At 49.0% G+C, this 27,609-nt stretch overlaps 1 protein-coding gene across 1 annotated transcript in view; it reads left to right on the top strand.

The window, feature by feature from the left end:
* haao (3-hydroxyanthranilate 3,4-dioxygenase) overlaps nt 1-27,609 on the top strand; it is a 71,546-nt gene that overhangs the window by 31,014 nt on the left and 12,923 nt on the right. Inside the window, exons 3-6 of the mRNA XM_072510354.1 lie at nt 13,905-13,988; nt 22,053-22,159; nt 24,972-25,061; nt 27,537-27,580. Of these exons, the coding sequence (XP_072366455.1) occupies nt 13,905-13,988; nt 22,053-22,159; nt 24,972-25,061; nt 27,537-27,580 (325 nt within the window). The remainder of the gene's footprint in view (nt 1-13,904; nt 13,989-22,052; nt 22,160-24,971; nt 25,062-27,536; nt 27,581-27,609) is intronic.

Raw genomic sequence — 27,609 nt, 5'->3', positions numbered from 1 at the left:
ACCATCAATTCAGTCGAGACAGTTTGTACCAAAGAACAATGGCTTTAATCAACTAGATGTGTGCCAACCTGTAGCTTCTCCCGCACTGCGAGCTTGTCTCAGATCGGCCGGTTATATACCTCCTCAGAGGGGCGGAGCCACAGGCAGAGTCAACAGCAGCATCAACACAACAATTCAACAGTAACAGCAACAACAGTAAGTACATAGAATAGTGGATGTCGATGGCAATAGTAATAATAGAACAACAGTGAGTATATACAATAGCCGTACATGGCTCACCACATTCACCCCCGTTAAGAAAAAAAGTCCGGCGGGGGTGAAGAGGGCTCATAGGTTAAGTCTCACAGGAGCATGTATTGTCCGCTGCAAACGCCGTAGTCCCGGCTGCGGTGTGCGCACAGGTGTCGAGACCTTCGGCTCCGGAAGCATGTCGTCCTCACAACTGGGTCCCGGACAGGGCGATGGCGCAGGGACGGAGCTAATGGACCCAGGGAGGGATGTTGGTGTAGATGGGGAGGTAGATGGAAGGGGTGCGGTGATGTTGGGCGCGGGGGTACCCACGGGAGCCAGGTCTCGGAGGGAGACTGTGTACTGCTGTCCGTTACGGTTTGTCACGTAGGCATACTGAGGGTTCGCGTGGAGGAGCTGGACCCTCTCGACCACGAGGTCGGCCTTATGGCTCCTCACGTGTTTCTGGAGGAGGACAGGCCCAGGAGTTGTTAGCCAGGACGGAAGCGTGACCCTGGAAATTGACATCCTGGGAAAGACAAATAGCCGGTCATGAGGGGTCTCATTAGTTGCAGTACACAAGAGCGACCGGATGGAGTGGAGTGCATCCAGCGGGAGACTGGGAGACATCTAGACCGTAGGGCCAGAAGGACGGCCTTCCAGACCGTAGCATTCTCCCCCTCCACCTGCCCGTTTCCCCGGGGGTTGTAGCTGGTAGTCCAGCTCGAGGCGATGCCCTTTCTGAGCAGGTACTGATGCAGCTCATCACTCCTAAAAGAGGCACCCCGATCACTATGTTTGTAGATAGGAAACCAAACAGGGTGAAGATGCTGTGCAGGGCCTTGATGACAGTGGCAGAGGTCATGTCGGGGCATGGGATGGCAAAGGGAAAACGTGAGTACTCATCAACAACGTCGAGAAAGTACACGTTACAGTCAGTGGAGGGGAGGGGCCCTTTGAAATCCATGCTGAGGCATTCGAAGGGGCAGGAGGCCATCACCAGGTGGGCTTTGCCTGGCCGATAGAAGTGCGGTTTGCACTCTGTGCAGATTTGGCAGTCCCTGGTCATGGCCCTGACCTCCTCAGTGGAGTAGGGCAGGTTGCGGGCCTTGATGAAGTGGAGAAGCCGAGTGACCCCCGGATGACAGAGGTCATTGTGGATATGCCATAACCGGTCTGCTTGCGCAATGGCGCAGATACCGCGGGACCAGGCATCTGGGGGCTCATTGAGATTCCCAGGACGACACAAGCTCTCGTAGTTATAGGTGGAGAGCTCGATCCTCCACCGCAAAATCTTGTCGTTTTTAATTTTGCCCCGCTGTGTATTGTTAAACATAAGACAACCGACCGTCGGTCTGTGAGGAGAGTGAATCTCCTGCCGGCCAGGTAATGCCTCCAGTGTCGCACAGCTTCCACAATGGCTTGGGCCTCCTTTTTGACAGAGGAGTGTCGAATCTCAGAGGCATGGAGGGTGCGGAGAAAAAAAGGCGACGGGCCTCCCTGCCTGGTTAAGAGTGGCTGCCAAGGCAAAGTCTGACGCATTGCTCTCCACTTGGAACGGGATGGATTCGTCCACAGCGTGCATCGTGGCCTTGGCAATGTCGGTTCTGATACGGTTGAAGGTCAGGCGGGCCTCAGCCATCAGGGGAAAAGTAATGGACTAAATAAGTGGGCGGGCCTTGTCCGTGTAATTGGGGACCCACTGGGCATAGTAAGAAAAGAACACCAGGCATCTCTTCAGGGCCTTGGGGCAGTGGGGAAGAGGGAGCTGCAGGAGGGGGCGCATGCAGTTGGGGTCAGGCTCTAGGACTCTGTTTTCCATGACATAGCCGAGGATGGCTAGCCGGGTTGTGCGGAAAACGCATTTCTCCTTATTGTATGTCAAGTTAAGGAGTTGGGCAGTGCGGAGGAATTTTCTAAGATTTGCGTCGTGATCCTGCAGGTCATGGCCGCAGATGGTGACATTATCCAAGTACGGGAACGTGGCCTGCAGCCCGTACTGGTCGACCATTCGGTCCATCGTTCGTTGGAAGTCCAAAACTCCATTGGTGACACTGAAGAGAACCCTGAGGAAATGGAAGAGGCGGCCGTCTGCCTCAAAGGCAGCGTATTGGCGGTCCTCCGGGCGGATAGGGAGCTGGTGGTACGCAGACTTTCAAGTCTACCGTGGAAAAGATTCGGTAGTGCGCAATCTGATTGACCACGTCAGATATGCGGGGGAGAGGGTAATAGTAATAATAGAACAACAGTGAGTATATACAATAGCCATACATGGCTCACCACATTCACCCCTGTTAAGAAAAAAAAGTCCGGCGGGGGTGAAGAGGGCTCATTGAGCTGCTTGTACCGGTTGATCGTCTGACTGTAGTCGACTACCATCCGGTTCTTCTCCCCGGTCCTGACGACCACCACTTGTGCTTTCCAGGGGCTGTTACTGGCCTCAATGATCCCTTCCTTCAGGAGCCACTGGACCTCTGACCTGATGAAGGCCTTGTCTTGAGCACTGTACCGTCCGCTCCGTGTGGTGATGGGCTTACAGTCTGGGGTGAGGTTCGCGAAGAGCGAGGGAGGGGCGACCTTCAGGGTCATGAGACTGCAGATGGTGAGATGGGGTAGGGGTCCCCCGAGCTTTAAGGTCAGGCTTCGGAGGTTGCATTGAAAGTCTAAACCTAGTAGCAGCGGGGCGCAGAGATGGGGGAAGACGTAAAGCTTGAAATCGGCGTACTCGACGCCCTGTATCGTAAGGTTAGCGATGCAATACCTCTGGATCTGCACGGAGTGTGATCCGGAAGCAAGGGAGATGGTTTGTGAGATGGGGAGGACCCGGAGGGAGCAGCGCCTTACCATATCCGGGTGGACGAAGCTATCTGTTCTCCTGGAGTCGAAGAGGCAGGACGTCTCCTGTCCATTGAGTCGGACAGTCATCATGGACGGTCATCATCGGGACTGGTCAAGCTGAATCGAGCAGAGTTGCAGACGACTGGTAGCGGCAGTGGCGGGATGGTCCCAACATGGCGGCCCCAATGAGACGCATGTGGCGGGCAGCGTCGAGGATGTCGGCCAAATTGGCAGCCCCCACCTGTCTCACGTGGCGGGCGGCGTCGAAGGTGGCGACCAAGATGGCTGCCCCCACTGGTCGCACAAGGCGGACGACGCGTTAGATGAGGGCGGGCCCGGCAGGCACGATGCCACTGTTGCTCTCTTTGGTTGGCTCTGAATATGGCGGTCAATATGGTCGCCTTCCTTAATCCTAATTATGTTTGCTCTAGAGTCGCCAGGTATCTTTCGATACCGCCACAAGGTTCAAAGCCGAATACTGATCAAAAGAGCCAATACACCAGTTAGTTAGTTCAAAGTCAACACTATTTATTTACACACACAGCAATATCTACTCATGCACGAAATACTACAGACTAAACTATCACTACTGCTAAAGCCTATACTTAGCTTCGGGCGCCCACTCAGTCATAGGAACAATGGCCGTTGTTCGGATCTGAGGCTACTGGGTCGAAGTAGTAGAGGAGAAACGGCTAAGGTCGTCCGTCTGGTAGCGAGCGTTGACCTTGGACTTACTTGCTTCTGGTGCAGCTGGTGGACGGGTCTCTCCGCTGAGAGAGCCGGGTCCAAGAGAGCGATTCTCTCTTGGGGCCTTCTTCTTATACCTGAAGGGAGCTTTGTGCGCTTTTGGGCAGGCCTTGAACTTGGCCCCAATTAATTGGACCGCATCTTGATCACTCGTATTGATCTTGACCAATAAAGGGGTGGGTATCCTGATAGCTGGGCGTGTCCTAGGTGGCCGTTGACCTGCTTCGTTTTCTCCTTTCGGTTTGGGGAACAGGCGCCGCGAGGTCTGGAGCCAGATCGGTTACGTAAGTATCTCCCTTTGCTGCCGGAGATGGGCCATCCATATGCTAATGGGCCTACAGTTGCAGTCTTGTCTGGGAGCTGCGGCTCCAATATGCAGACAGGCTCTGTGCCTGCTTGCTTTCTTAACATTGTCCATTTTTCTCTGCAATCTTTGCAAATGTCCATTTTGTATTCTGGAAGTGGCCATCCCAGATGGCTGCACCACGCTGTGGGGTCTGTGAGCCTCAGGCCAGGCCTGGCAGTCTTGATTTTTGGACTTTAGGTCGGGCCAGCCATACCTTAGCAAAGTGCCCTTTCTTGCCACAACTCATTGCAGGTCGCGTTTCGAGCTGGGCAACGCTGCCTGGGGCTGGCCCGACCCACAGAAGTAAGAACAGGGCCCTCCGGAGCTGGCAGGCTGCCGCGCGGCGCAGGTATGGGGCACGCCCGGGTCGGGTGATGGCTGCGCCTCCGTCACCCACGAGGATGCCGCATGGTCGGATAGAAAGGCCTCCATGCTCTGGAAGGCCACTTCCAGCGAGGTAGCTGGTTTCACCGTCTCCTCGAGGACGAGGGACCCTTTCTCGAGAAGCCGTTGCCGGATGTAGCTGGACCTGACTCCTGCCACATAGGTGTCTCGGATCATCAGCTCTGCATGCTGTACTGCCGTGACCGTCTGGCAGTTACAACTCTGGACGAGTACCCTCAGTTCGCGCAGATATTCAGCCAGCGACTCACCCTGGCGCTGACGATGCGTGGTCAGGAGGTGTCCAGCGAGTACCTCATTCACTGGCCTCATAAACTGTCCTTTGAGCAGCTCCACTGCCTCCGTGTACGAGGCCGCGTCCCTGATTAGCCGAAAAATCCTGTGGCTCACTGAGCCAATGCTCGAAGATAGCCGTAGCTTCAGCTGCCTGCGGGTCGAGTTCAAGACGATCAGGTTTCAGAGCGGCGTCCATTGTGGAAAAAAACCCACTAGTTGATTAAATTGATGACCATCAGTTCAGTCGAGACAGTTTGTACCAAAGAACAGTGGCTTTAATCAACTTGATGTGTGCCAACCTGTAGCTTCTCCTGCACTGAGAGCCTATCTCAGATCGGCAGTTTATATACCTCCTCAGAGGGGCGGAGCCACAGACGGAGCCAGCAGCATCAACATAACAATTCAACAGCAACAACAGTAAGTAGATACAATAGTGGATGTCAATGACAATAGTAATAATAGAACAACAGTGAGTATATACAATAGCCATACGTGGCTCACCACATTTACCTCTGCTGTTGAGTTCAAGCTCATGATTAAATAACTTTCTAGAACTCAAAATTTCCTAACAACCACAGCATTGTGGTTCCAAAGAAGTAGCAGGTTGACCTCTGCTACTTCATCAAAATGACTAATTTTCATTTAGAAAGCTGCGGCAGATTCTTTAAGTGTGAGGGGTATCACAGCTGAGCATGATCCTATCCTCGTGCAAAGTTCAGACATAAATATTCTCATGAGATGTCATTAGATATGGGTGAGAAATAACTCAATGACTTTTTCTCTCTTTGGTCTAGTGAGTTTTCTAGAAGATCTGACTTGGACCAATAAATTCAGCACAGATCAAAGATCAAAACTGTGACCTTCCTTTTCTGTACACAGGACGATGTACCAACAAACTTAACCGTCATGGGTCTGTGATAATGATTCTAATCAGCAACAAAATATGAAACCAAATGCAATCACAGGTTACATACGGATAAGGAATTGTTTTCGACCCACCTTGTTCCATCCATTAAAAAATATCCTACAAATCTAAACAATTATTTCTAAAATAGCTGCAGGATTTCTGACCTCCCCTAATTTATCTGGGAGTCCATTCCAAGTATTGATCGCTCTTTGTGCAAAGAAGTATTCCTTGTATCAGTGTTAAATTCATCTCTTTGCTAGTTCGAACCTATTTGCAATTTAACTTGAAGTGATATTCTGGATTTACCTTTTCCATTCCTTAAACTATCTGAAATATTGCTGGAACATCACCTTCAGATACTTCTTTAGGCTATAAAGCACATGTTTTTCCTCACGAATGAGTTGTCTAACACTGGGGTAAGCTTCATGAGTTTTCTCCACACTTGTCTCCAATGTTTGAATATCTCCCATGTGTCTTAGGACAAAGAACAAAGAAAAGTACAGCACAGGAACAGGCCCTTCGGCCCTCCAAGCTGTGCCGACCATGCTGTCCGTCTAAACTAAAATCTTCTACACTCCCTGGGTCCATATCCCTCTATTCCCATCCTATTCACGTATTTGTCAAGATGCCCCTTAAATGTCACTATCGTCCCTGCTTCCACCACCTCCTCCGGTAGCGAGTTCCAGGCACCCACTACCCTCTGTGTAAAATAAAAAAATAAATTGCCTCGTACATCTCCTCTAAACCTTGCCCTTCGCACCTTAAACCTATGCCCCCTAGTAAATGACCCCTCTACCCTGGGAAAAAGCCTCTGACTATCCACTCTGTCTGTGCCCCTCATAATTTTGTAGACCTCTATCAGGTCGCCCCTCAACCTCCGTCGTTCCAGTGAGAACAAACTGAGTTTATTCAACCGCTCCTCATAGCTAATGCCCTCCATACCAGGCAACATCCTGGTAAATCTCTTCTGCACCCTCTCTAAAGACTCCACATCCTTCTGGTAGTGTGGCGACCAGAATTGAACACTATACTCCAAGTGTGGCCTAACTAAGGTTCTATACAGCTGCAACATGATTTGCCAATTCTTATACTCAAAGCCCTGGCCAATGAAGGCAAGCATGCCGTAGGCCTTCTTGACTACCTTCTCCACCTGTGTTGCCCCTTTTAGTGACCTGTGGACCTGTACACTTAGATCTCTCTGACTTTCAATACTCTTGAGGGTTCTTTTTAAAAAAATATATATTTTATTCAAATTTTTCGGCCAAACAAAACAATACAAAGGTTTTCCTTTTTACAACAATAAAACAATATAAATAACAGTGACCGTTTTAACAAATAAATAAATAATATATAAACTAAATGGCAACTGCCATAACAAAAATAATAACTCTCCAGAGATAAAATCAAACAATCCAATATACATAACCGAGTACAAATATCTATACAAAAACACCCCTACGGACCCACCCTCCCCCTCTTCCCCCCCCCTCCCCCCCCCCCCCGGGTTGCTGCTGTTGCCTTCCCATTTCCTTTATCGTTCTGCGAGGTAGTCAATGAATGGTTGCCACCACCTGGTGAACCCTTGGGCCGAACCCCTTAATGCGAACTTTATCCGTTCTAGTTTTATAAACCCTGTCATGTCATTTATCCAGGTCTCCACGCCCGGGGGTTTGGCTTCCTTCCACATAAGCAATATCCTTCGCCGGGCTACTAGAGACGCAAAGGCCAAGACATCAGCCTCTCTCGCCTCCTGCACTCCTGGCTCTTCTGCAACCCCGAATATAGCCAACTCCCAGCCTGGCTCGACCCGGACCCCCACCACCTTCGAAAGCACCCTTGCCACCCCCACCCAGAACCCCTGCAGTACCGGGCATGACCAAAACATGTGGGTGTGGTTTGCTGGGCTTCTCGAGCATCTCCCACACCTATCCTCTACCCCGAAAAATTTACTGAGCCTTGCTCCGGTCATATGCGCCCTATGCAATACCTTGAATTGTATCAGGCTTGGCCTGGCGCACGAGGACGACGAGTTTACCCTATGTAGGGCATCAGCCCACAGCCCCTCCTCAATCTCTTCCCCCAGCTCTTCTTCCCATTTCCCCTTCAGCTCATCCACCATGATCTCCCCTTCGTCCCTCATTTCCCTGTATATATCCGACACCCTACCATCCCCCACCCATGTCCCTGAGATCACTCTATCTTGAATCTCCTGCGTCGGGAGCTGCGGGAATTCCCTCACCTGTTGCCTCGCAAATGCCCTCAGTTGCATGTACCGAAATGCATTCCCTTGGGGGCAACCCAGATTTTTCCGTCAGCGCTCCCAGACTCTCAAACGTCCCGTCTACGAACAGATCTCTCAGTTGCATCACCGGAAGGCACTGAAACACAAAAAGGAATCTCGGGAGGACTACCATTTTGACCGCCTGCACCCTACCCGCCAGTGACAGGGGCACCATGTCCCATCTCTTAAAATCCTCCTCCATCTGTTCAACCAATCTTGTTAAATTAAGCCTATGTAAGGTTCCCCAACTCCTGGCTATCTGAATCCCTAAGTACCGGAAATCTCTTGTTACCTTCCTCAGCGGTAAATCATCTATTCCCCTGCTCTGCTCCCCCGGATGTACCACAAACAACTCACTCTTCCCCATATTCAATTTGTACCCCGAAAATTCCCCAAACTCCTTGAGTGTCTGCATTATCTCAGGCATCCCCTCCACTGGGTCCGCAACATACAGCAATAAATCATCTGCATACAGAGATACCCGGTGTTCTTCTCCTCCCCTGAGTACTCCCCTCCACTTCCTGGAGTCCCTCAGTGCTATGGCCAGGGGCTCAATCGCCAATGCAAACAGTAACGGAGACAGGGGACACCCCTGCCTCGTCCCTCTATGAAGACGGAAGTAGTCAGACCTCTGCCTGTTCGTGACCAAACACGCCACCGGGGCCCTATACAGCAGCTGTACCCATCCAATAAACCCTTCTCCAAAACCAAATCTCCTCAGCACCTCCCACAGATAATCTCACTCCACTCTGTCGAATGCTTTCTCGGCGTCCATCGCCACCACTATCTCCGCCTCCCCCTCTGGTGGGGGCATCATCATTACCCCAAGCAACCTCCGTATGTTCGTGTTCAGCTGTCTCCCCTTAACGAACCCAGTTTGATCCTCGTGGACCACCCCCGGGACACAGTCCTCTATCCTCATCGCCATCACCTTGGCCAGGAGCTTAGTATCTACATTTAAAAGGGAAATGGGCCTGTAGGACCCACACTGCAGCGGGTCTTTTTCCTTCTTCAAAAGGAGCGATATTGTCGCCTCCGACATAGTCGGGGGCAACTGCCCCCTTTCCCTGGCCTCATTAAAGGTTCTCGTCAAAAGCGGGCCAGTAGGTCCATATATTTCCGATAAAATTCCACCGGGAATCTGTCCGGTCCCGGGACCTTCCCCGCCTGCATGCTCCCAATCCCTTTTACCACCACCTCCATCTCAATCTGTGCTCCCAGTCCCGCCCTCTCCTGCTCCTCCACCTTCGGGAATTCCAGCTGATCCAGGAAACACCTCATTCCCTCCTTCCCTTCCGGGGGCTGAGCCTTATATAACCTCTCATAGAATGCCTTGAACACCCCGTTCACTCTCTCCACTCCCCGTTCCATCTCTCCCTCCTCATCTCTCACCCCACCTATCTCCCTCTCTGCTCCCCTCTTCCTCAATTGGTGGGCCAGTAGCCGACTCGCCTTCTCTCCATACTCATACTGTACACCCTGTGCCCTCCTCCACTGTGCCTCTGCCTTACCCGTGGTCAGCAGGTCAAATTCCACATGTAACCTTTGTCTTTCCCTGTACAGTCTCTCCTCCGGTGCCTCTGCATAGTGCCTGTCCACCCTCAAAAGTTCTTTCAACAATCGCTCCCTTTCTTTACCCTCTTGCTTCCCTTTATGTGCCCTTATGGATATCAGTTCCCCTCTGACCACCACCTTCAACGCCTCCCAGACCACTCCCACCTGAACCTCTCCATTGTCATTAAGCTCCAAGTACCTTTCAATACACCCCCTCACCCTTAAACATACCCCCTCATCCGCCAATAAGCCCATATCCATTCTCCAGAGTGGGTGCTGTTCTTTTTCCTCTCCTACCTCCAGGTCTACCCAATGTGGACCGTGGTCCGAAATGGCTATAGCCGTGTATTCCATCCCTGTCACCTTCGGAATCAGTGCCCTTCCCAAGACAAAAAAGTCTATCCGTGAGTATACTTTGTGAACATGGGAGAAAAATGAGAACTCCTTACTCCTAGGCCTACTAAATCTCCAGGGGTCTACCCCTCCCATCTGCTCCATGATGTCCTTGAGCACCCTGGCCGTTGCCGGCCTCCTCCCGGTCCTGGACCTCGACCGGTCCAGCCCTGGATCAAGCACCGTATTGAAGTCTCCCCCCATTACCAACTTTCCCGCCTCCAGGTCCGGGATACGTCTCAACATACGCCTCATAAAATTTGCATCATCCCAGTTCGGGGCATATACGTTCACCAGAACCACCGCCTCCCCTTGCAATCTGCCACTCACCATCACATATCTACCCCCACTATCCGCCACTATGGTCTTTGCCTCAAACAGTACCCATTTCCCCACTAGGATAGCCACCCCCCGTTCTTCGCATCTAAACCCGAATGAAACACCTGTCCCACCCATCCTTTACATAGTCTGACCTGATCTATCAGTTTCAGATGCGTCTCCTGCAACATAACCACATCTGCCTTTAATTTCTTTAGGTGTGCGAATACCCGTGTCCTTTTAATCGGCCCGTTCAGCCCTCTCACGTTCCACGTGATCAGCCGGGTTGGGGGGCTCTTTACCCCCCCCCCCCCCCCCCTTGTCGACCAGCCATCCCCTTTTTTAACCCAGCTCCTCACCCGGTTCCCACGTACCCGTATATCCCCCCGATGGTGCCCTCCCGCCTCGACCACCCCATCCCATAACAGCTCCCCCTTCTCCTTAGCAGCAGCAACCCAGTTAACCACCCCCCCCCCCCCACTCCGCTAGATCCCCCTCTAGCGTAGATGCACCCCCCATGTTGCTCCCAGAAGTCAGCAAACTCTGGCTGACCTCGGCTTCCCCCCTTGTCCTCGGCTCCCACTGTGCGAGGCCCCCTCCTTCCTGCGTCCCTGTTCCCGCCATAATTACCATAGCGCGGGAACAAAGCCCGCGTTTCCACTCGGCCCCGCCCCTAATTGTCGGCTCCCACAGTTCCTCATGCTCCCCCCCCCCACCATAATTACCATAGCGCGGGAACAAAGCCCGCGTTTCCACTCGGCCCCGCCCCTAATGGTCGGCGCCCACAGTTCCTCATGCTCCCCCGCCCCCCCCAGCATTGAGAAGAGAGAAAAGTTACAGGATCACAGAATTAACAAATTGAAAAATCATCCCCCCCCCCCCCCTTCCCCTTCCTCGCCCCACATAATCACCCCACCACTTTGTCCCAAAATCTCTTTCTCTCGCCAGACTATTCCAGCTTCTCGTCCACAATGAATGTCCATGCCTCTTCTGCCGTCTCAAAGTAGTGGTGCTTCCCTTGGTGTGTGACCCACAATCTCGCCGGTTGCAACATTCCAAACTGGACCTTCTTTTTGTGAAGCACCGCCTTAGCCCGATTGAAACTTGCCCTCCTTCTCGCCACCTCCGCACTCCAATCCTGGTATACGCGGATCACCGCGTTCTCCCACCTACAGCTCCGAGTTTTCTTCACCCATCTGAGAACCATCTCTCTGTCATTGTAGCGGAGAAACCTCACCACTATAGCTCGAGGTATTTCTCCAGCCTTTGGCCTTCGTGCCAGAACTCGATAAGCTCCCTCCACCTCCAAAGGGCCCGTTGGGGCCTCCGATCCCATTAGCGAGTGAAGCATCGTGCTCACATATGTCCCGGCGTCCGCCCCTTCTGCGCCTTCGGGAAGACCCAGGATTCTTAAATTCTTCCTCCTCGAGTTATTCTCCAGTGCTTCCAACCTCTCCACACACCTTTTGTGCTGTGCCTCATGCGTTTCTGCCTTCACCACCAGGCCCTGTATTTCATCCTCGTTTTCAGCAGTCTTTGTCTTCACGACCCGAAGCTCCAGCTCTTGGGTCCTCTGCTCCTCCTTTAGTCCTTCAATTGCCTGCGATATCGGGGCCAACAGCTCCTTCTTCAACTCCTTCTTCAGCTCTTCCACACAGCGCCGCAGGAACACTTGTTGCTCCAGGCCCCATAACACCGACGCCATCTTGCTTTGAGCTTCCCTTCCTTGCCGCTGCTCCAGAGGATCCTCCGCAATCCGGCCGCTATCTTCTCCCTTTTCCATGCGTGTCCGGGGGGGATTCCCTTCTGGTTTACCGCACAGTGTTTTTGCCGTTTAAATTGCCGTTGGGGCTCCTATTAAGAGCCCAAAAGTCCGTTCCAACGGGAGCTGCCGAAACGTGCGACCTAGCTGGTCATCGCCGCACCCGGAAGTCCACTCTTGAGGGTTCTACCATTCACTGTATATTCCCTACCTGCATTAGACCTTCCAAAATGCATTAACTCACATTTTTCCGGATTAAACTCCATCTGCCATCTCTCCGCCCAAGTCTCCAAACAATCTAAATCCTGCTGTATCCTCTGACAGTCCTCATCGCTATCCGCATTTCCACCAACCTTTGTGTCGTCTGCAAACTTACTAATCAGACCTGTTACATTTTCCTCCAAATCATTATATATATATATATATATATATACTACGAACAGCACTGCCCTATCTGCATCAATCACCTTTGTGACCTCTTCAAAAAAGTCTATCAAGTTAGTGAGACACGACCTCCCCTTCACAAAACCATGCTGCCTCTCGCTAATACGTCCATTTGCTTCCAAATGGGAGTAGATCCTGTCTCAAAGAATTCTCTCCAGTAATTTCCCTACCACTGAAGTAAGGCTCACCGGCCTGTAGTTCCCTGGATTATCCTTGCTACCCTTCTTAAACAGAGGAACAACATTGGCTATTCTCCAGTCCTCCGGGACATCCCCTGAAGACAATGAGGATACAAAGATTTCTGTCAAGGCCTCAGCAATTTCCTCTCCAGCCTCCTCCAGTATGCTGGGGTAGATCCCATCAGGCCCTGGGGACTTATCTACCTTAATATTTTTCAAGACGCCCAACACCTCGTCCTTTTGGATCTCAATGTGACCCAGGCTATCTACACACCCTTCTCCAGACTCAACATCTACCAATTCCTTCTCTTTGGTGAATACTGATGCAAAGTATTCATTTAGTATCTCGCCCATTTCCTCTGGCTCCACACATAGATTCCCTTGCCTATCCTTCAGTGGGCCAACCCTTTCCCTGGCTGCCCTCTTGCTTTTTATGTATGTGTAAAAAGCCTTGGGATTTTCCTTAACCCTATTTGCCAATGACTTTTCGTGACCCCTTCTAGCCCTCCTGACTCCTTGCTTAAATTGGTTACCCCAGGGCTCAATGTTGTGATAAGTCTTAATGGCCAGATCAAGATGTGTTTTGACCAGCGCATTGTATAGCTTGATTATCACATGCTCTGCTTTGTGTTCTACTGTTTTGACTATACAGTTCAATGGAGTGTTGGTTCTGTTGCTTCTTGTTGTGCAGAGGAGCTTGCCAGGTTTTGTGCCTCCCAGGACCTTTTCAAGTATCTTCCTTAGCTACTTCAACATCATTTATGGTTAATTGAGCTACCCGTGTTTCCTTCCTATGTGCAATAATCTACGCTGGAGGCCTTAAATTTTATCATCCACAATTGTTCTGCCAATTCAAATGTTCTAAATAACACATCCTATCATTTCCCAGCCTCCTTTGATTCTTAGTTTGATATTGTCTGCAAATTTGATGACAGTTGGATGGAGTTTCTCAATCAAAATCAGTGGTTTAAATTTAAACATAATTAATCACAACATTGAGCCCTGGGGTAACCGACCTAATACTTTCCGCCCATTCAATATATTTCCTCTTAGAATCAGCTATTTTTTATCCTTTAGACTGTTTCTTGCCCAGTGCCCATTTTTATCTTGTTTTCTCACAGTCTTGACATGAACCAGTAGCTTTTAGTGAAACTAAACTGGAATTATGTTAGCTGTAGAAGTACTCACTTTACCGATCATGTGCGTGTTTTCTTTCATTCTCTTTTTAGTTGTTTTACCAGTGCAAAGGTGACATGTGCCTGAAGATCATAGAGAAAGGAAAACATAAAGACGTACACATTGGAGAAGGAGAGGTCAGTCGGGTTTTTTCAAGACATCGATCTTGTTCGTGATTTAACAGAATCACCAGTGTTCCTAGTTTGGCCTAGGATTAGTATAAAACCTGTATGTGAACTCTTTCTCTATCAAAATGTTCCTTACATTTGCTAAAAAAAAACAGTTGGATGTGACTGAGGTAAAATGGGTTACAGTGAATGCTCAATATCTCTGCTTTTTAGAAGGTAAAACATTTTCAGAAGAAACATGCACCCCTTCCCACCAACCTGCAAAAGAACAATCTAACAAGCCTTCTTCTACAATGTGTTCATTACTGTTAATAGAATTTATTCTGTTCGATCAAGTGGGTGGCACGGTAGCATAGTGGTTAGCACTATCGCTTCACGGTCCCAGGTTCGATTCCCGGCTTGGGTCATTCTCTGTGCGGAGTCTGCACGCTCTCCTCATGTTTGCGTGGGTTTCCTCCGGGTGCTCCGGTTTCCTCCCACTGTCCAAAGATGTGCAGGTTAGGTGGATTGCCCCTTAGTGTCCAAAAAGGTTAGGTGGGGTTACTAGCTTACAGAGATAGGGTAGAGGTGTGGACTTAAGTAGGGTGCTCTTTCCAGGGGCCGGTGCAGACTCGATGGGCCGAATGGCCTCCTTCTGCACTGTAAATTCTATGATTCTGTGAATATTTTGCAACAGTCAGGAATCTTCAAAGATTTCCAAGAGGTCTTATCAAACTATAAAATATGATAAATGATCCGCATGATTAAAAAGGGAAACTGCAGCTTATATTCGCATGTTGAAAAGTGCCCAGGGAATTTCACAAGCTTGGGGCAAAAATGAGACTTGGTAATGGAGAGATGGGTTTTCAGGAAGTCATTAAAGGAGAAAAAAGAGATGGATTGGTGATTTTTTTACGTTTGTGGAGGCCATCTTCCGACCCTCGGATGGTGGACTTGACCTTCTCCAGATGGAGAAATTCCGACAGGTCTGCCAGCCAGTCTGCAGCTGTGGGTGGTGCTGCTGATCGCCAGCCGAGCACGATTCTCCGGCGGGCGATTAGTGAAGCAAATGCATGGGCGCGGCCCTCTTCCCCATATGAAGTTCTGACTGGTCCGATACCACGAAGACTGCCAGTCCCGGGCACGGCTCCACCCTCACCCACCCCCACAACTTGGGCATCGCCTCGAAGAAGGCTGTCCAGAACCCGACAAGTCTGGGGTAGGCCCAGAACATGTGGGTGTGGTTGGCCAGGCCTCCCTGGCACCGTTCACATTTGTCCTCCACCTCCAGGAAGAACCAGTTCATTCAGGTTCTTGTCAAGTGTGCTCCCTGCACCACTTTAAGCTGCATGAGGCCTAGCCTTGCACAGCAGGAGGTGGAGTTGGCCCTGCTCAGTGCTTCGCTGCAGAGTCCACATCCCACTTCCGTCCCTAACTCTTCCTCCCATTTCTCCCTTGTTCCATCCAGTGGGGAGCATCTCCTTTCTAAGAGTCGCCCCTATATGTCCCCGCAGTTCCCTTTTCCGAGATAGTCCGCGTTCAGTAGCTCCTCCAACATTGTGTCTCTCGGGGCCCTACGGTACCTCATCATTCCCTTGATTTGTAAATCATAGAATTTACAGTGCAGAAGGAGGCCATTCAGCCCATCGAGTCTGCACCGGCTCTTGGAAAGAGCACCCTACCCAAGGTCCACACCTCCACCCTATCCCCATAACCCAGTAACCCCACCCAACACTAAGGGCAATTTTGGACACTATGGGCAATTTAGCATGGCCAATCCACCTAACCTGCACATCTTTGGACTGTGGGAGGAAACCGGAGCACCCAGAGGAAACCCATACAGACACAGGGAGAATGTGCAGACTCCGCACAGACAGTGACCCAAGCCGGGAATCGAACCTGGGACCCTGGAGCTGTGAAGCAATTGTGCTATCCACAAAGCTTTAGCACAATTCTAAATGTCGGAGTTCCTGTCCATTCGATAGTTCCAGTCTCTCCGTCAGCTCTTCTAAGTTCACAAGTCTGTCGCCTGTGCAGAACTCCCTAACCGCTAGTGTCCACCCCATCCTGTCTCCACCTCTTAAAGGTGGTGTTTAGCATGGTTGGTGGGAACCTGGGTTGCTGCAGATGGGGGCCATGGTGGACACCTCGGTTAGCCTGAAGTGCTTTTTCGTCTGGTTCCAGGTTGAGTGTTGCTGCTACCACTGGGCTGGTTGAGTGTTTTGCCAGCGGGGATGGGAGCGCTCTCGTGGTCAGGGCTCGAAGGGTCATTATTGTGCAGGACGACACCTCCATCCTCACCCATTCATATTTGTTTCCTTCACCCATCCCCTCAATCTCTCGGCCTTGGCTGCCCAGTGGTAGTATTGCAAGTTCGGGAGGGCCAGGCCGCCCATATCTCCTTTGCAATGTTGCTTTAGGAATTCTTGGATCCTTCCCCCACCACACAAACACCAAGAAAAAAGGCCTTGGGGATGAAGATCGGTATGGATCTAAATAAGAAGAGGAACCTGAGCAGTACATTCATTTTGCTTGTCTGCACCCTCGCTGCCAGGGAAAGCGGGAGTGCAACCCATCTCTGCAGGTCCTTTTTAATTTCCCCTGCCAGACTGGTCAGATTGCATTTGTGGATCCATGTCCAATCGTGGGCTATCTGGATCACCAGGTAGCGGAATTTGTTTCGGGCTATTTTAAATGGTATACCTCCAGGAGAAAATGTGAAAAAGGAGGAGAATAAAAAAATATTTAACCACAATCAGTCGGTGCACATCTGTGTCATTACGCCATGGTCTTCTTTATAAAATCCGTGTCGTCCCAGTTGGGCATGTACATGTTTATCAGGACTACAGGTGCCCCATCCAAGACACTGCCGACCATAACGTACCGTCCCCTTTAGTCCGTGACCATTTTTGTCGCGGTGAACACTGTCCTCTTAGTTATCAGTATGGCTACTCCCCTAGCCCTCGTCCCGTAGCAGGAATGGTACGTCTGTCCCACACAGCCCTTCCTTACCCGCAGTCGGTCCTTCTCCCTCAGGGAGAAAAAAGACTCTTGAAAAAAGACTATGTCGGCTTTTAAACTTCTCAGATGGGCAAAGACTCTGGATCTTTCCACTCAGCCATTAAGTCCCCTAACATTCCAGGTGACTATTCTGGTGAGGGGTGTCTGTCTCCCCCACTCCTGCAGTATCAACCATACTTACGTTATAGATGCGCTCCTGCACTCTGGAGTTTCCCTTTGTTAGGAGGCCGTCCAAAATGACTGCGGTCGCTGTTCTCACCATAAGGCCGGACCCCTGCGCTCTGGGGTTTCCCTTTGTCCAGGGGCCACCCAACATTTCTGCCAACTGTATGTACGCCACATGGGAGAGCCCCGGCACGTCTGGGTTTCCCTTTGTTTAGGGACCCTCCAAAGTGGCTACTTATGATGCCGTCTTTTTCATCAACCTGAACCTGACCTGCTGAAGTCAGTCTAGAGCCCTTGCCTTCCTAATTGTTATGCTCCCCACAGGGTCCCAATTCCCCTCCTCTATCCCCGTTTCTATCCTTCCCAGCCCTCTCATGCCCCCCTCCATTCAGCCCATACCTTCCCCCACCTTTATCCCTGTGTCACTCCCCCCGCCAGGCGCTCCCTCCCCGCTGGAAGATTCACCGCAGCCCCCCTCTCTTTCATACCTCATGGCGCTAGCTTTCCCCGCGAGTGGTGGCCCCCCCCTTCCGGAGCCGATCTTTCGCCCTGTATGCCTGATCAATTGCCGTCCACTCTGTCTCCTCTTCACCCTTTCCTGTGCTCCACTGCCCTCACACTTTCCTTCCTGTGAGCTAATGCTCCTGCTCAAAGCGAGGCAGTATTGTCCTGCATAAAAATTGTTCATATCCGGGACTTTTCCTTTTTCTTTTCTCTCCCTGTGTCTTCCTCACCACTGCTTTGTTTGCCTTTTATCTAGGCCATTCGCCCACATGAACTCATCCGCCTCTGCCTGGGTGGTGAAACATTCTGGAATGTCACCCAGAGCCTGGCTGGGAATAACATGCCAAGTTTTATACTGTTCTTGTACAGGGCCGACTTTGCGTGGTTAAATATGACCCTGCACTTTGTCAGGTCTGCCCCGGTATCTTGGTACACCCGTATTCTGTGTCCTTTCCAACTGCTCGCTCTGGTCTACCGAGCCCAACACAGGATCCTCTCCCAATCCTGGTACCTGTTAACTTGCCGTTTATTGCCCTTGGTTGCTCCCTGGCCTTGGGCTTTGGTCAGAGTGACCTCTGGGCCGGTGGCTTGGGAAGGTGTCCCTTCCAACCAAGTTGCCCAGCATCTGGGCCACAGAGTCAGTCAGGTCTCTGCCCACAATTCCCTCTGACAGGCCCACTATTCGAATATTCTGCCGCCAAGACCGGTTCTCCTGGTCCTCGACCTTCCCCTTCAGGCTCCCTTGGGTCACCACCAACCTTTTCATCTCTGCTTCCAGAATGACAATCCTGTCACTCTGGTCAGTCGATGCCTTTTTGTGCTCCTGAATTGTCTTTCCCTGAGCCTCCAGCTTCTTTCCCATTCCATCGAGCGTCATCTGCATGGCGACCAGCGCGTCCTCCACCGCCACTTTAATCACCATCTGGATCTCCACTTTGATCTCTCCCTTCATCGCGGTCAATTCCTTGGTTTGGAAACTCTTCCATCCCTCTCCAGGTTGGGGGGGAAGGGGAACCCGTTGTCCGTGTCATCGGTCTCCCTCTCTCGTGGGTGTCGGGGACCCCTCCCCTCATGGATCTGCCGACTTGCTCATTCGCTGCTCCTGCCCTTTTCCACCGCTTCTGGCTTCTCTGAGACTTCTTGAGCTACTGATTGCTGGCTTTTTGCCCTTCTGCTCTGCATTTTCTGTTTAGGAGTAGAATAAGTCAGAATTTTAGGGCTAAATTCAGCCAATGGTGCCTATTTCCCTGTATTCTGGAGGAGAGACACCTGGTGTTTGCCTACTCAGCACATCCCCCTCACCGGAAGTCCCCATGTTTGCAGATTCTTAATAATCACTTCACGTCCAGCTGCTGGAAGTTGAAGTGGGCAACATAAGATATCTGCTTATTCTCTAACAGACAAAGCTAGTGTACAATGATAAATAAAAACAGAAATGGCTGGAAATACACAACAGACCATTCAGCTGTAAAGAAAAAGAATGGGTTCCAAATTTCCTGGTGTATTATTCATCAAATAGAAAATACCAAGCCCTGACAAATGAATAATCTGGAGGCAAAATCTCTCGCCCCCTTTGAGGAGGCAGCAATAGAAGTAATTCTTTCATGGAAATGGCTGTCTTAAATCCAGCGGTTTGATTAAAAAACAAGTTTAGCCTGAAGCTATTCAGCTGCATTCCATTTCCCATTTGGAAATGTTTGCCAATCAATCTGTAACTGTGTTCCACCAAATTAGGATCTTTGATTATCCAACTGCTTATCCATCAATGTGTGCAGGTTCTGGAGAAGGAAGAGAGAGAACAGACGAGGCACATACAAGTGCATTTACACAGTGGGTGCTAAAACAAAAACCAGCATTATGTCATATTCAGGTATACAAGCTAAGGTAATCGCTGAATGTGCCTAAGGACATCCATGTGCAGAACCTGCGACCCAATATTAATGGGCTGGCTGGGAAGGTGAGGCAGAACATTGTCCAAAGAACCGGACGAGGTGGACAAGGAGGCCCCACTGGCCTCATTACAATATTGTTGGGCTGCATCCCACTCGACAGCGGGCAAATTGGCAACCAAGGAAATGGACAGGAGGGGCAACTAGTGGCAGGAGATGGGTATGGTTCCCCAGCATCCAGAAGGGATCCTCAGCTCCAGGCTCTCAATTGGGAGGCAGAGAGGATGGAGATTGTGGCCAGGGGTGGGGATTTGAAGCCTACAGTTCTTCAAGAATGCTGTAACATGACATTGCAGACTTCTGCAACTAGGCCGAGATAACAGATCCAGGGCAAGGATGTTACCGTAACGACTTTCACAGTGATTGTTGCCTTGATTTTTCACAATATTCACCAAAAGAAATCTGTCAAATTTACCTTGTACAAATATACCTTGCTGGTGACAGGTTATCCTGTTTGCCCAAGATCGAGCTTTCATACATTTACCCATGAAAACTGCCAGCAAAAGGGCAGCAAGGTAGCACAGTGGTTAACACTGCTGCATCACGGCGCCGAGGTCCCAGGTTCGATCCCGGCTCTGGGTCACTGTCTGTGTAGAGTTTGCACACTCTCCCCGTGTCTGCGTGTGTTTTGCCCCCACAACCCAAAATGTGCACGGGATGTGGATTGGCCACGCTAAATTGCCCCTTAATTGGAAAAAATGAATTGGGTACTCTAAATTTATTTTAAAAAGAGAGAAAAAAAAAGAAAAACTGCCAGCAATGTGAAAGAGTTCCACAGTTTGTCATCTGCCAGGAATCCTCAAAATGCAGCACATTGTTGAGCATACACTTCTAGACTAATGGGTCACATACTGAATGCCAACTCAGGAACAGAAGGGGGTCAAACTGTGAAGTATAGCAGTGAATCATGCCCATTGATGCCTGTTAACCTGGTCATTGTCATCATTCTTTTATTTCACAGCAGTCATTGCCCTGAAATTTCCCCTGACATTACACCATTAATATGACATAAGGGAGGCAATCTTGCTATTTTTGAGGAAATTCACTGCAATTGTCCAAAGATGTGCAGGTTAAGTGGATTGACCATGTACTGTAGGGATTCCATGAAACCAAATTGATGTACAGAGAAATATTGCTATGACCATTTGTGCCACCCTGAGAGATGTCCACCAAATCCCAGTGCTGCTCGTTTAATTTCTCTGAACAAAAATCAGCATTGAGTGATGAAAGGTGGTTATTCCTGCCGTGTGCTGCCTTGCAACTTCAGATGGCATGGGTATTGTTACGCAGGCTGCTTGAATTAGCTTGCTTTCTGTCATGCCTAGAGCCATTTGAATGGGGCAACTGGTGATACAGATGATGCTTCTCCCTTCTGTTATCCCTTTGAGGCTAAGAGCCCCTTTAGCATGGACAGGGATCAATGTGGTGCAGCAAGGGCAGTCGCTCAAAACAGAGCTCACATGGCCGGGCATTCTGGTGCTTTGTGCTGGAGCACTGCATTGCAGCTGAAGAAAGTGAATGAGTTAGTAAGATGATGAAGGATCCTCAAGTTAAGCTTGGGGAAGGCCTTCTGACCTCATCCTCTGACAGTCCTTCAGGCCCAGAATCTTCAGGGTCCTCTCCTCATGTTGCCCAGTGCTTCGCTCAGCACCAACATATTGAAGTGTATGACATGTAAAATGAAGGAATCTTGTATTGATAGGATACTTCATACTGGTTGCATTTAAAGGGCTACAAAGCAATCACATTGGCCCTGAAATTCAATAGGGATTATACTACTGTTATCCCAATGGAAACCCTGTCAGACTGCTAAACCCAGCCATTTGCACTGTTTCTCTGGTGCTTCTGCCAGAGTTCACTGTGGAAATTCAGGGTCACTTTTGTGGCAGTAAGGCAGAATGCCATGATGAAAGATGGCATTTGACAAGGACATGAGGTGCATTCTTTCTCTAATATTTCCCTAAACATACAAGAAAGGGTTGTTAACAACTTATAAAGCAAAATGTGACAGTACTGACCTTGCTGTCCTGAGGTCAGCAACTTCCTTCCTCACTTGTTCTGAAATTAAGTACACAGGTGAGACAGAATTTAAGGTTGGCCAGCAGCCATTTCAGAGTTACTGGCACCCGATAACCCCGCCCTTGACCCTTCTAATATGTTGTACACTGTGTGTCAGGAGTGGCACAATGTTGTGCCAAAAATCTGATCTTGCATTGTAGTGTAAAATTAACACTGCACGGCCAGTGCAGGCAGCAGTGTGGCATTTTCTGTGTTTTTTCCCCCGTTTTTCTTATTATTAATCTCTTACAAAATTAATTTCAAGTTAAACCTGAATTTTTCACAGTAACCTTTATTTTGTTTTCATATCCAGCTGTCGCCATTTCTGTGCAGAACCTTATGATCAGTCGAGCTCTTAAGTGACATGAATTTCTTTCCTTCTCCACCCCGCCCCCAGATGTTTTTGCTGCCAGCTCGAATACCTCATTCTCCTCAGCGACAGGCAAACACGGTGGGGCTGGTTTTTGAGAGGATGAGGCTGAAGACAGAGCTTGATGCACTCAGGTAAATCAAGTGCTGCAGAGTCAATGTCCATTGATCCCCTATTTAAAACATTGATAGTGAACGAGAAAGTTGTGTGAAATAGTGAGCCACTTGGATTTTGATGACAATCCAACATCACCATGAACATTTTTATTGGCAACCTATTTACTTCCAAATGTGTTAAGCTGACTTCAATGTTTCAAATTCCCAAATTGGGTTTGAATTCGTGATTTCTGTATTATTACTCTAAATCTCTCGGGTTACAAGTTTAATAGCATAACTACTGTGCTATCATAGCTTTTATTGTCCCTTCTCAGCTAGGTAAAACCTTCTGCACCGCATAACCTCAATAACTTTAATGGCACTATTGGGGTTGGAACTAATAGAACAAGCAGCAGAGGTTCAGGGGAAATAAGATTAACATAGAGAAGGGGAGCTGGGGAGAGGGGTGGGGGGGGGGGGGGGGGTGGGGGGGGCACGTAGGCTCAGAGTAATCCAGTGGAAGAGGTCTCAATAAAAAGAGTAAAGGAGTACAAGAGATTGAAGAGGGTGAATAAAGAAGTCTTGAGCAGAAGGAAACAGGGAAAGGAGCTCCCTTCCTTCCAAAGGGAAAAAACCCAGAGCTGAAGTCAACAAGGAGCTCATGAATAATACCATGCTCAATAGGAAATAAGAGTGTGACTCACGCTCCTTCCAATGGCTAGTTAAAGAGCTGCAGAATAATGCCTAGTCCAAACCCATGATGTGGAGGAGCTGCATTCTACATTTCACAAAATAAAACTGGAAAGTAAGTTAAAATAATTCAGTGTTATATGATGAATGAAGGAATTTCAGATATATTGTAGGAATTTCAGATATATTGTATTATAAGTATTTGGTGAAGTAAAGTTTAAAAGCCTGGGTTGGAATGTGTTTGACTGCTGAAGTCATGTTTTAAAATAATCTTGGTTTGAAAGACAACAAAGCTTTTAGGAGCCAGAGGTGCAATTAACCAATGTAAAAAGCTTGGACTAATGCAATTTTGTTTTGATTAAGGCGATTTCCTAGGGAGTTGATTATTTTTCAGCTTGGTGAGACCATGGCATTACTGGGTGGAGCTAAGGCATCAGACATTTTTGTGAAATAATCTTCAGCTCAGTTCTGTTCTGGATGATGCTGAGACCGCAAGTCGGGTTTTTGCTCTCTGCAATTTAGTTAAAAATAGATTCATAGTCTTTAAAGCAGTGCAGACCTGTCTGAGGAAAAGGGGGAGCTGAAACAAGCCAGTTGAACTAGCTTTTGAAGACATACAGCTGGAATTTCTGACAGGAGTCCGACCTTCTCTGTAAAGCAGTGTCAAAAGATCTCTTTCTCAAAGAATACCTCTGTGCCATTGGTATTTAAGGTGAGCTGAGATGGTATATTTTCTTGTTGTTTAAGAAGGGATAAAGATAGCTATTAAGGGTATTGTATTCACTGTATTGAGTAGTATTGTTTAAGAGGTAATTGTAAGCTATTTTCAGGTGTGATGTGAAATATTTTAATACTGTGTTAATAATAAAGTTTGTTGTAATATACCATATCCCTATTTCTTTGTACAATCACTCCTGGAGTGAGGTAGCCTTCCTCACAGTCTTATAAAAATAAAATAAGATATTGGGGTTTCTGTCCAGTATCCTAGCCACTGTTGGGGTCTGGTCTGGGGTCGTAATAGTAATATTTTGCGAAGCACAATATGCCATAATTGTCATGATGCCATTATAAACCAGTTTTTATAAATGTATTTATAATTTTCCAATATCTAGCACACTGAGAAAATCATCCTTCATCGTTGCTTGGCAACAGAAGAAATGGCTCAATTTGGATTTTTAAAAAAGGGGATTCTCCGACCCCCTGCCGGGTCAGAGAATCGCCAGGGGTCGGCGTGAATCCCGCCCCCGCCATCCTCCAAATTCTCCCGCCCCCCAAAAATCGGCCCGGCGTGAGTCGCATGCCCGCCTGGGAGAATGGCGGGGACCAGCACGACTCAATTTGCCCCGGGGCTCCCCGAATTCTCCGGCCCGTGATGGGCCGAAGTCCCGCCCGTTTTTTGCCAGAGTCGCTGGCGTAAATTGGAGTAGGTCCTTACCGGCAGGACCTGGCGGTGCGGGCGGGCTCCGGGGTTCTTGGGGGGGGTGCGGGGGGATCTGGCCCCAGGAGGTGCCCCCACGGTGGCCTGGAACGCGATCGGGGCCCACCGATCCGCAGACGGGCCTGTGCTATGGGGGCACTCTATTGTTCCGCACCGGCAGCTGCACCAGTCCACCATTGCTGGTGCGGAAACAAAGCCCTCTGCGCATGCGCGGGGATGACGCCAGCACACGCTGGTGCTCCCGCGCATGCGCCAACTCGCGCCAGCCACGGCGGCCCTTCGGTGCCGGTTGATGTGGCGCCAAGCCCCTTTCCCGCCAGCCGGCGGGGCGCAAACCACTCCGGGGCGGGCCTAGCCCCTGAAGGTGCAGAGGATTCCACACCTTTGAGGCGGCCCGACGCCGGAGTGGTTCACGCCACTCCGTCCCGTCGGAGTTGCCCACCCCGCCGATTATGGCAGAATCCCGCCCAAGATATTCCAACAGCGTGTACTGCAGCAATTTGTAGCAACTCTTGCTGTCCTGAGTTTGCTAGCACAGTAGTGTTCATATACTTTCAAAGCAGGCTGTTCTATAGCTTTGAGTATTAACTGAGTATTCCATGTAGATTGTGACAATATACCTTTGAGATTGTTAGGTTGGACTGTTGCACTTTTTGTGACACACAATGATATTTCTCTAAAAGGCGCAACTGCCGCTATATTAATACTTAGTTCTTTCGACAGATATTATATCAGTGATTCTACTGATGTGCTGTTTGAAAAATGGTTCTACTGTGAAGACCTGGGCACCCAGCTTGGGCCCGTAATAAAAGAGTAAGAGTTCTTTCATTACTTTTGCAAAATAAGCTGAAAAAACATTCACTTGTCATTTCCAACATGGTTTTTGAACTCTGTTTTGTGAACTGTAGTTCAGAATTCTTATTGCTGGATGTAGAAAAAAACTTGAAGCCAATGTCCAAGGTTTTGTTCATCCCCATTTTCTTTGAAATATTTATTCTGCAGTTTTGTTTACTCTTTCCCTACCTGGAAACATTGAATTCTTGATGGAGTTCTAGCGCACGGGTGCTGTGTGCTCTCCAGTGTCTTGTACACGTTACTCATTTATCTGCTCAGACATTGAAGGGAAAATGTTACAAGGCTCTACTGCTGACTAGAATTCTTGGGAGTCCTGTAGCATGTGACTCACCCATCTCCTGATTCCTCAAAGTCTGTCCAACCACCTACTAGGCGCAATTCAGGTGCGAGGTAGAATAGTCTGTACTTGCCTGGAGGAGCGAAGCTCCAGTAACTCTCAGGCCAAAGCAGCCCACTTGGATCAGAATCACAGAATACTCGGCCCATCGAGTCTGCACAGACACATGGAAGGCCCTGAGCTAGCCACCTAATCCCCCTTGCCAGCACTTACAGAATCACAGAACATACAGTGCAGAAGAGAATATTACAGTACACATCAACCACATTAATCATTTACCCCCTCCCTGTGGCTACAGTGTGTTCCATCAAAATGAAGCAGTGGAAAAAAACTTGTCAAGGCTCCTTTGACAGCACCTCTCAAACCTCTACGGATGCATGGAATGCATTCCCCTCTCAGTCATACACCATCCTGTCTTGGAAATATATCGCTGACCCTTCAGCCCCCCTGAATCAAAGTCCTGAAACTGCCTACTCAACAGCACCTTCACCACGACGGTTAAAAAAGGTGGCACACCACCATCTTCAAAGGGCAACTAAGGAAGGGCGATAAATTCTGACCTTCTCAGCATCACCCGCAGCCTATGACTACATTTAAAAAAATGTTTTTAACAGACACACAAAACTCTCTAAAGGTGCCCTTGCACTGCAAATTTAACACTAGTGTGAGGCTGTTTCAACTTCACACCAACACTCCGGAGAATAAATTGTGCTCCCAACAAATTGTGGAGAGTTGATCAGAGTACAACAACAATGTGATTGCATCTGGCCCTAAAGTTGAAGCTTGTTACAAAACTGTTGTGTAATATTCCTCCTTTTGTTTCCAGTTAATAAAAAACTTTAAACCAATGAATACCCTGACAGTGTACATGAACTTTGCAGATTACCGAGTGTCTGAACTCTACCATTAACAGCACAAATAAATACACATCAGTTCTTTGTAAAAAGCTTTGAGATTCAGAGTGAAACAGTCGTGGTCTTAAAACGGACTTGTTCCTCATTGAAATCTTCCCTATTACGTCTTTGAGCTTTATCTCCATTATCGTTGTTGGTATTGCCCCATGTACAATTGCTTATTTTTCTTTAGAATTTCAAGTAATGTTGTTATTGAGTAACAATTTCATTCGAATTACAGAACAGACACAGGCCATTTGGCCCAACAGGTATGTGGTGATATGCCTATGGGCAATATCATAGTTGGATGGTGTGAGATCTCCAACCAGCAGGTGGCGGTACAGACACAACATGCAGGCTCCAGACCAAGGTCATGTGGCCAGGGACCCGGATATAAATAGAGGCACATCCGGCCATCTTCCGAAGTAGAGGAGAGAGTAATAAGACATACATGTAATTGGTCAGTGCTCGGAGTAACATCCAGAGGAGTAACAAGACTCCATGATAACGTGCTCTGTATCAGATTGCCATCCTCCCACATGAGACACAATAAAAGCTTCTGGTTTGGACATATCGAAGTGTTTGATGAGTTACTTCATAAAGTACAAGGGACCAAACACAACAAGGTACTCTATGCCTGTATTCGTACACCACGTGGTCTTATTTCCATCCTATTTCATCTCACCTTTTTCAGTAGAATGATACTGAATGTCCTTGATTGCTCCTCCTTCCACAAAGACTCAAACCCTCCACCACCGACGAACAGTGGCAGCCGTGTGTACCATCTTCAAGATGCAGTGTAGTAACTCACCAAGGTTCCTTAGGCAGCACCTTCCAAACCCACGACCACTACCACCTAGAAGAACAAGAGCAGCAGATACCTGGGAACCCCATCACCTGGAGGATCCCCTCCAAGTCACTCACCACCCCGACTTGGAAATAGATCGCCATTCCTTCACTGTCACTGGGGCAAAATTCTGAAGCTCTCTCCCTAACAGCATAGTGGATGTACCTACACCTGAAAGACTGCAGAGGTTCAAGAAGGCAACTAATCACCACCACCTTCTGAAGGGCAACTAGGGCTAGAATTCAATAAATGCTGGCCTAACCAGCGACACTCACATTACGTATATGAATTTTTTAAAAAGCAGCAGTCAATTCTGCTCCAATCAATTAAAAAATGTTCTTTCTTTCATCTTTCAGATTTTTCAGCTCTGAGGAATATAAAACTGGGAAACCAAATCCAGGTACAGAAAGTATTAAATGTTGTGCTTCT

Source organism: Scyliorhinus torazame, chromosome 1, assembly GCF_047496885.1.
Source record: "Scyliorhinus torazame isolate Kashiwa2021f chromosome 1, sScyTor2.1, whole genome shotgun sequence".
Taxonomy (NCBI): Eukaryota; Metazoa; Chordata; class Chondrichthyes; order Carcharhiniformes; family Scyliorhinidae; genus Scyliorhinus; species Scyliorhinus torazame.
Note: the sequence above shows the minus strand (reverse complement) of the source record. Positions and strands in the feature narration are given on the sequence as shown.